We start from the raw sequence: 9,111 nt of genomic DNA on the forward strand, positions 1-9,111 counted from the left end.
CTCAGCGTTATGGTCTACAGAAAATACGGTGGTTGGTGTAGGCCATCCAAACTGGGTAAAATCGGTCGAGCTGCTGAAGCATATGAAAGGAGTGCGACTTACTGAAGTGATGCGCTGAGAATTGTTGGCAAGGTTCCAAACGATGATGCTGGACTTTCTGCCATCTCGATGAGTGGCTAGGTGCAAAATGGAATGTGGGCAGTCTCAAAAGACCAAAATGCGTTTGAAGACTGAGACAAGCGGTTTGTGGACTTTCTCGAGGATGGTATCGGTTCGGTTTGCATCATGACAAGAGGGCTATTGTTAGAAGATCTCTGTTGCAGCCACAAGATTTCATCATCCATCGGTCTTTTCCATCCATTGTGGGAATGAGATGGCAAAGTCATTGCCAGAAGTTCTCCCCTCATCGTCCGAGTTTGGTTAAGCCCCCAATGGACTCCTTTGCAAAGGCTGTGATCGAAACCCTCGAGGACCGAGGTCTCATGCTATTTGGTCGCTCACCCTCTAACGCAAACCAGCAGAAAGATGATGGCGGTCGTGGCATTCGGCGAGATCCAGGAAGCCAACGCATTCTTGTCCGTTGCTACGTATACGGCTCTCCGCCATTGGCTTTGCACACATACGCACCTTTTCAACAACCCTTCCGTCTGGTCCTTCTTTTCCTCTCTAATGCTCTTTCATATTCCTCTCCACTCAGCGCAAGCGGCTCCTCTTGAAATATGAGCGACGACCCATCATGGTCAGCTGCTGCAGCCACGGTTGAAAGAGATATGCCCCAGATGATGCTGCTTCTTTGCAGGTCCAGTCATGTTTGTGACTAAGAATCCATGGTACCTTGGTTTTCGGCATCCTTGGATGAAGCATGACCATAGCCAATCATCCTGGCAAGGCGTCGCTACCAGAGGCATCCGCATTTTGTCCCAGCATCTTGATGACAGGTTAAGTGCATCACTTATAACATTGAAAGCCCACCTTGCTGCGACACATGGAGCAGAGAGCTGCGAAAGTAACTTCGCCAGGAGCGGTATTTATTCATTTAAACTAACACCCTTGTCAGAAGGAAACGATGGTGTCGGACCTGCCCGAAATCGTCCTAACTCCCTTTTGGCGACGCCCTGTTAAAGGTGCTGAGAACTCGTAACTTTACTAGTTCCTATTTCCGCAAGCTCCACATGCGTGGGTCATTACTGCCGAGAAATACAAAGGCGTACCCATGAAATCAAGGACACAAGAGTCGAGCATGAGCGCCAGTGCGTTAAAAAGTTGACGATATCCCGAATTCAAGAAATTACACCCCTTGCCCTCGTGAGATCTTTGGCAAACTGTACCTGTTAAAAACGACGATAAGATTATCGACGTATTATTTGGGTCTCCGAAAGCGGAACAACCGCATCAAAACTGGCGCCTCCTAATGTTCGTAAAGACATCGATAATCTCATGCGAAAGGATTCTGTTCGAAGAGCGTTTGGCGCTCGACTCAGCCCTGTTGCCAACCCTCCAACAAATGCAACCCATAGAGCCAAAAATCCCTTTGAAACTGCAACGTATTGGATGTTATGCAGACTCCACGACATGCAAAGACTTGGTGGCCTCGAAGGGTCAGAGCTCTGAAGTTGGTTAGGTCAAGATCCCGGGAGCTTTATCTCCCTATTCATGAAATGCTGGTGGGATGTGGTGAGGTAAATGAAATGGGTTTTAAGATGATAGGAAGTGTATCTTTTCGAATTGCATCTTCTTGCAGATCTTCATCTTTAGATGGTCCCCGACCCTATGGCACCGCCCAACATCACCTTGAGAGCCGGACTGTCCTTGCAACGTCAAAACATTCAACCAAATCTGGTCGAAGGTAAGGTCACCATCACGGCACATGTAACAGCTTCTCAACAATTCTTTCGTCAATCCTCTGTATCCACACCATAAGAAACTGTTTGATGCAATTCAAAACAACACTCTAACCTCCAGCATCCGCAAACGGCAATCTTGAAACAAAAGTGAGCCATTTCCCGAGCTTGCTTATAGACCTTCTACTCTATAGCTGCTTGCTCGGTGGAATACGGACAAATATTTAAACTTTAAGTACTTATCAAAATATAAAGTAAACTACAGACGAAAATCAGCGCTATTTTCCGGAGATTAGCATAACTGCTTTGATGCAGTTTGACAACAGTGGAATGCACATTTTGCTAATTGTATGATAAAGGTGAGCATTTAGACAACAGGTAACTCGATTTTGAATAACCTCAAGTGCATTGATGGCCATGGGCGTGACGGGGTACTGTACACTGCCCTGCGAAAAGACTTTTCGCTCGGCAATCACATAAGGTTTGCAAAGGGATTCTTGTGCAGAATGGCAACGAATCATCTTTGACAAAGAAGGACTGCGGGTAAAAATGCAGCTACAACGAGGAAAAGGTTGCACCTTTCAAGCTCAGTCAGACTTTTGCTTCGTGGGAAGCGTGGTAGAGCCCGGGAAACAAAGCCCAAATGGCAAACATGAAGCATTGTGATGTGTATGTAGAGATTGACATTATTTCCCACGGGTCTTGAAAGTCGTAGCTACGACACAACGGAGCTGATCTAGTTCTGATTTATACGCTCCTTGCTATCAATCCGCGATGGCGACAAAAAGTTTGCCTCCATACATAACCCAAAGCACTTAAACCTCTGTTTTTACAACCAAATACTGAATGCTAAAAATTGGACATACTAAATACGTTGATTGATCACGATATAGCAATTGAGTAAAAGACAAATGCATCATAAAAATGATACAGTAAAGCATAATCAAGATATAAAACACGTATCATCAGTTTTGAACGATATAGTATATAATATCTCAGCTACCCAAAATACTCGACCTAAAATGCAATAGTTCCATTCTTGTATTAATGGGTAAAAGGTGTTGGAAAGATGTATTAATGAGCCATAGAACGCAGATATCTGTGCTGTTCCTCTGTAATCCGTATGCTGTAGTCTCATTCTTGTGTGGATGGATGGGTAATAGCTGGTGAAAAGGAGTGATAGATGTTGGAAAGTAATCTGTAAGTCATCGATGACACTATTACTCAATCCTACGTCGGAAAGTATCTGTCACTGACACTATTACTCAATCCTACGTCGGAAAGTATTTGCAAGTTGATCTACTTCTTGTGTGTGTGGGTAATAGAATGTGTATAATTATTCTTGTATAGATGGGTAATGGGTGTTGAAAAGTATTTGCAAGTTGAACTACGTATGGATGGGTAATAGATGGTGAAAAGGGATACTAGGTCTTGGAAAGTAATTTGTCTGGACGATGTAGCAAGTGAGTAAAAGACAAACGCATCATAAAAATCTACGTCTAGTCGTGCCAGATTCTCCTATGCAATTGAATAGGAATAATAGGTGTTGGAAAGTAATCTGTCTAGAAAGTATCTGTAAGGCATGGGGTCGGTTTGGCAGAGTGGTTAATGTGGTGGGTAATAGGTGGTGAATAGGAATAATATGTATTGGAAAGTAATCTGTCTGGAAAGTATTTGTAAGGCATGGTGTCGGTTTGGCGGAGTGGTTAACGCGGTGGCCTGCTAAGCCATTTCCTTCTGGGAGCGCAGGTTCGAATCCTGCAGCCGACGTCCAAAAGTGAGTGGGATTCTTTTTTCATTTTGCCTTCAAGATTCTTTTTTCAGTTTGCCTTGAAACGCAGCAAGACAATGAAGCGCCCGATATGGATACCTTCCGGACTTTTTAAGGCCGCCTTTGCATTTTCAACAGATGGTTAGGAACAGCACGGCACACTCGGGATATCTTTGCATAAGACATTTATCCATCGATCGTCCATCTAAGAGCGAGACGAATCGTTGATATGCAAAGTCAAAAATATGCACCACGCAGAATGGGTTTTTGGTCTTTACTCAACCGTAGCAAGGGTACCGAGGACGGCGAATCAAGTCGGTGAACTCAATATCACCAACACTTATGGCCGCCCTTGCGTTTTGAAGAGATGGTTAGGAACGGCACGGCACACTCGGGATACCTTTGCATAAAACATTTATCGATGCATCGTACATCTAAGGGTGTGACAAATCATTGATATGCAAAGTCAAACATCTGCACAGCAGAAGGGGTTTCGAAGCATTCTTTGTTACGGCAAGAGAAACCGACGGGCCTTATAGAAAAGCTAAGGAACACCCTAATCCCGATTGCAACTCTGAGATTACTTTGGATTGCAGGCATGCAGGAGCTGTGCAGTCGATTGGTTCCGGCTGATGCCCTGGCACTCAAGCATTTTGAATGGGATAACGGCTTGATTTGCTGCAGAAAACTCTCGACGTCGATACCGTTCATAACGTTCGCCATAGGAAGCTTGCCGACCTATCGCGATCATTTTTATCTATTATCAGATACCCACAATATCCCTAATTTCACCCTAAGACGAAACCCATGCATGATGCCAATCAGAATGTCTGAAGAGCCTGACAGTCACCGAGGGAATACCGCTTTTCGTAGATGCCAAGACTAACATATTTTAAACATTGACATTGTTGCCTCGAAACGATGCTTTGGTCATCGAATGCCACCGGAAAGCATGGCAATACACATTGTAACTGAGGTCGTCTCAGTAATATTCGTCTGAAGAAATCTACCAATCACGGTCGCGGTGCCTATTTGCAGTGAACACATTGGTATATTAGTCCATTAGCGTCAAAGCATTGCCGTTGGTGGTGCATTTTCTGAATTGCCACGCCGCCGGCAGTTGTCAAAGCACCTGTTGTAGTATTGGTCGACTCTGTAGCGTTCGTTGTGGGAGCATACCCATGGTGCTGGTGGCTGTGTTCAATGTCATCAATCCAGATATCCTTGCATTTCCCTACCTGAACCTGTATCTCGGGAGATCTTATTGCTTCGGTACGAGAATAGTAAGATTGTACGGTAATATAAGAGACTTTCCAGCTGAGTTGCGGCAACGATGCCACCTACCTACAGTGGAGGATGTTGCTTCCAATACGGCGCTCCAGCTGATAATTGCCTTCAACCACGTTAACACGCCAGTGCCATAATACCAGTAGGTGGCCCCTGAAGGCCAGCCCTGCGAGTGAAAAGTGAGAAACCATAAGGATAGTGATATTTACCGGCACCAAAGTTCCCTCTTATCTCTGCCAATAGATGTACATCTACAGTGACGCTGTTGTTAAGAATCAAAGTTTCATCGATGTACAGAGTAGGTCCACATGTTTTCCGGAAGGAAATCCTCCTGCTATGATCAATGCGCTTGTCATAGAAGAAGGTGCTCAGTTATAGTAAGTAACAGTCCAGCGCCAGACAGTCTGCTAGAGAATGCAGTAGCACTATTCAGGTTTGTCATCGCCCGCACCTTAAACTTCCACCGATGTGCAGAGGATTTCGCTATCCTGATGCCATCTGAATAGATAATGCTACCACCTACAGTATTCATGTTTCGCCTAAAAGTTACTCTAATATTGAAACAATCCACGTAGATCCACTTGACGTGTCGTTTGTCCCGGTAATGGTTTGGTGCACAGAGGAATTTCTTTCGCGCAAGGTAACATCAACAGAAGAATTACATCTTCTTGCTTAAAGCAGCTCCATCCATTGTGAGGAAAGAACCACTTGACAAAGTGCTGCCAGTGCTGTTTGTGATCAATCGAATGCGGTTAAGCGTCAGATTGCTGTTGTCTACAAGATTTCCCAATGCATCAGTGTTTGTAGAAGATGTAATATTTCGACCTGAGAATGCCTGATCCATCTGAAGTGACAGATGCACCACGAAAGGATTTTGATACATATGTTGTGCTTGTAGCCTGTACACCTTGCAGAGTAGCATTTCCATGCACATGCAGGCCGTGTTCATACCTAATCCATCTTCAACGGTGACAGTAACGCTTGTTGGGCCTCTGCTCTTCCGAAACACCAGTTGGGGTTATGCTCCATGCCCAGCAGGGTACGTACCACTTCTGCATTTACCAAGTAGGACATTCATTTACCATTATGAATCCTTCCGCTATCATTCGTCTTCCAAGCACAGTTGTATCACCCTTCCCGTAGCGATCACACTCAACTCTCCGCTGATTATGTAATAGGATCACGTGGAGTTAAACTGCGCCATACTGACAAGTACCGATCAGCCACGTCCAAAGTTGGTGGAAAGCGCAAACTTCATTCCCAACAATCTAACCATGGCCGGTAAGCTTCTTCTACCCTTCCTCCTGTAGAACTAGTTCTACTTTCGATGCTTAATCCTCTTACCAGACCGCAGGGCAACAAATAAATATTACCCTCCGGACTGGGACCCTTCCAAAGGCTCCATCAACACCTATGTAGGCCAACACCCCCTCCGCGAACGTGCCCGCAAACTCGATCAGGGCATTCTCATTATTCGATTCGAACTCCCCTTTAACATTTGGTGCACGTCGTGTAATAATCATGTGGGGATGGGCGTCCGGTACAATGCCGAGAAGAAGAAAGTCGATATGTATTACAGTACACCTATATGGAGTTTTCGTATGAAGTGTCATTTATGTTCTGGGTGGATTGAAATCAGGACGGATCCAAAGGTATCTGTTTGGATTTTGGGGTGTATGTTGAGATGTTTTACTGATCATGGTTTTAGAATTCAGAGTATGTTATTGTGAGCGGGGCGAGGAAAAGGGAGGAATCATACGATCCTGCCGATATTGGATTACCGACCCTTAAAGACCCCGCTGCGGAAACACCCAAAACGGCATATGAAGCACTGGAACAGACCAACAACAACATTCAAGCGTCCCTTGAAACCGTTCCCCTCCTCACACTCCTTCGAGACCGTTCTGATAGAACATGGAGCGATCCTTACGCCCTGTCCCAAATAATGCGGAGAAAGTTCCGAACGGAGAAGAAGGCCTTGGCTAAGGTTGAGAAAGAGGCGGCGGCTGTTGCAGAGAAATTTGGGTTGGGGGTCAAGGTGCTACCTGTGAGTGAGGAGGATGAGAGGAGCGCAAAGAGGATAAAGTATTTGGAAGAAGAGCCAGAGACACCGGAGGAAAAATTGGGAATTGTCAGAACACAAAATGTGTTTCGACGCAATGGAAAGACTGAGAAAAAGGCCCTGGCAAAAGTGCTGGACATGAAAGCCAAAACAGTGGCGGATCCTTTTGCTCTTGCTCCTACTTCTTCTAACGGCGTATCATCGCTAGCTGCGTCTGATGGAAAAGAAGGCGTAGTTCTCCGACGGAATTCAAGAGAAAGCGAAAGGGATATCCAAACGAATCAATCCGCTCTTGTCCAATTCCCATCAGAAACACCATCCCTAGTCTGCCATGAATACGGGGATAGTGATGAAAGCGACAAAGATACCTAATAGTCCAACATCATGATGTACATAACCGATAGCTGATTCCTTGTAAATAGATACGTCTCGCATACCCACTACCCTAAATTAAAAATGCTATATGTACAGTGCGCGCATTCAATCTAATTCCTCTTTCAACCTGACTTGATGAGACCTCAGCCATCATCATCAGTCTTTAATCGCTTGGTCGGTGGAGGTGGTGGTAACGGTGTTGGTGAAGACTCCATTGTCTCGTCTGTTTAAACAAAAAAGAGAAAAAAGCCCGTCAAAATCGTCATCTCCATTTAGGATATACAAACCACCACACCAAGAAAAACATCTCACCGTAAAGCCAAAAAAAACAATTGTTACTTTCCTTCAGCCCCACCAAAAAACCCAGATCGTAGCAAATGCTTGCACTCTTCTTTTGTGATTTCCGGCTTGGAAAATTGGAGTTCGATCAGACGTTGGAGGTAGATTCCTATTTCAGGTCCAGGTTTGATGCCCAAGATCGTCGCAACTTCTTTTCCCTAAATAAGCGTTTAGACATAAAGGGGTTGGGTGAGGATCGTGTCGTGAACTTACATTTAAGCATGGTCGGAAATCTTGAGCGTCTTCGAGTCCAAGGTGTCGAATTGTGTGAATGAGATGACAGTATGCATCGGCAGTTATTGTTTCCAAGCCCCTGTCGTCCACCAAATGACTACGCATCCAAGCCCGCCTATCAATAAGGTCGAATGCCCACGCAAACAAAAGTGCTAATGGCCATTTTTCACGAAGTGGCTTGCCGCCAAGATGTCTAACAAATAAACCTAGTTCGCGACAAACAGCCGTTAAGCACCAAAAATAAAAGACACGCAAGTAACGGCACGGCTTACCAAGGGTTTTCCGATCTAGCCCATGAGTGTAATGCTTCATTACCGCTTCGCGCACGTGGTCCAGGTTCGCAAGAATGGCGGACGTCACATCGGCATCATAGCTGCTAAGCTGTCACAAAGAGCAGTTAAAAAGAAATGCAGATAGGAATGGACGAAGCACGCAACGAACCTTGACCGACTGCAACATCACCTCCCTGCTAAGCCTATGCTCCTTCTCCTTCTCTATGTATGTGTATTCCCGAAATGGTGCAACGGCGCACGTCAAGTAAAGTAGGCGTCTATCGTCTGGTTCGAAAGCAGTTTTAATGGCTCCTGCCCAGAACCTTTCAAATTGCTTCGATGCTAATAAACTGTTTCACCGCAGAATAGTTAGCTACCAGGCATTTCCAATTGGAGCCAGGAAATAAGAGGGATCCACCTTTCAACCGCTTGACCCAATCGAAGGACAAGATCGGAATCCACTTCAACCTCGTGGCCAGCGGGTGGTACGAAAACCAAGTCATAAAATCCAAACTCTTTGATCAAACGTAGCGATCTTAGTGGATCCGGGCCCTTCATCATCTTTTTCAGCTCAACGCCAATTCGCTCTCGCGTGATCTTGCGTTCGAAAGCTTTCTAAATATGGTCCAATGACATCGAAATGAGAACCTCTGAACCTTCAGTAAATCTATTACGAGTCAAACCTTGATTTCATCATCCGCGACACTGCGCACAATCTCTTCATCGATCTCATATCCGAAACGTGTCGCAAAGCGTATGACACGTAAGACCCGGAGTGGATCATCTATAAAAGTCTGACGGGGAGGTAATGGGGTTCGAATGTGACCTTTTGAGAGGTCTTCCACGCCCTATCCTTTCGGTTCGTCATGGAGGATGTATGCCAAGCGTGTGAACAAAAAAGTGAATGTACCTTGCCAGTGAATCTTCTAC

At 45.2% G+C, this 9,111-nt stretch overlaps 2 protein-coding genes and 1 non-coding gene across 3 annotated transcripts; 2 read left to right on the top strand and 1 right to left on the bottom strand.

The window, feature by feature from the left end:
• Positions 1 to 3,529: 3,529 nt before the first annotated feature.
• On the top strand, positions 3,530 to 3,611 carry SPPG_10059. Its single transcript has one exon. It is a non-coding gene; the product is annotated as a tRNA-Ser (tRNA).
• Positions 3,612 to 6,142: 2,531 nt separating this feature from the next.
• On the top strand, positions 6,143 to 7,437 carry SPPG_02585 (uncharacterized protein). Its single transcript, XM_016750867.1, has 3 exons — positions 6,143 to 6,180; positions 6,247 to 6,551; positions 6,608 to 7,437. The coding sequence occupies exons 1-3, from the start codon at positions 6,174 to 6,176 to the stop codon at positions 7,331 to 7,333; spliced, it is 1,038 nt and encodes a 345-aa protein (XP_016610123.1). The 5' UTR covers positions 6,143 to 6,173; the 3' UTR covers positions 7,334 to 7,437.
• Positions 7,438 to 7,537: 100 nt separating this feature from the next.
• SPPG_02586 (tRNA adenylyltransferase) lies at positions 7,538 to 9,049 on the bottom strand (the record flags this gene model as incomplete). Its single annotated transcript, XM_016750868.1, has 7 exons — positions 7,538 to 7,833; positions 7,889 to 8,115; positions 8,182 to 8,290; positions 8,351 to 8,531; positions 8,600 to 8,796; positions 8,865 to 8,975; positions 9,008 to 9,049. 7 exons carry the CDS (start codon positions 9,047 to 9,049, stop codon positions 7,672 to 7,674), a joined length of 1,029 nt encoding a protein of 342 aa, XP_016610124.1. The 3' UTR covers positions 7,538 to 7,671.
• Positions 9,050 to 9,111: the final 62 nt, after the last annotated feature.

The sequence above is a fragment of the Spizellomyces punctatus genome (assembly GCF_000182565.1).
Source record: "Spizellomyces punctatus DAOM BR117 chromosome Unknown supercont1.4, whole genome shotgun sequence".
Taxonomy (NCBI): domain Eukaryota; kingdom Fungi; phylum Chytridiomycota; class Chytridiomycetes; order Spizellomycetales; family Spizellomycetaceae; genus Spizellomyces; species Spizellomyces punctatus.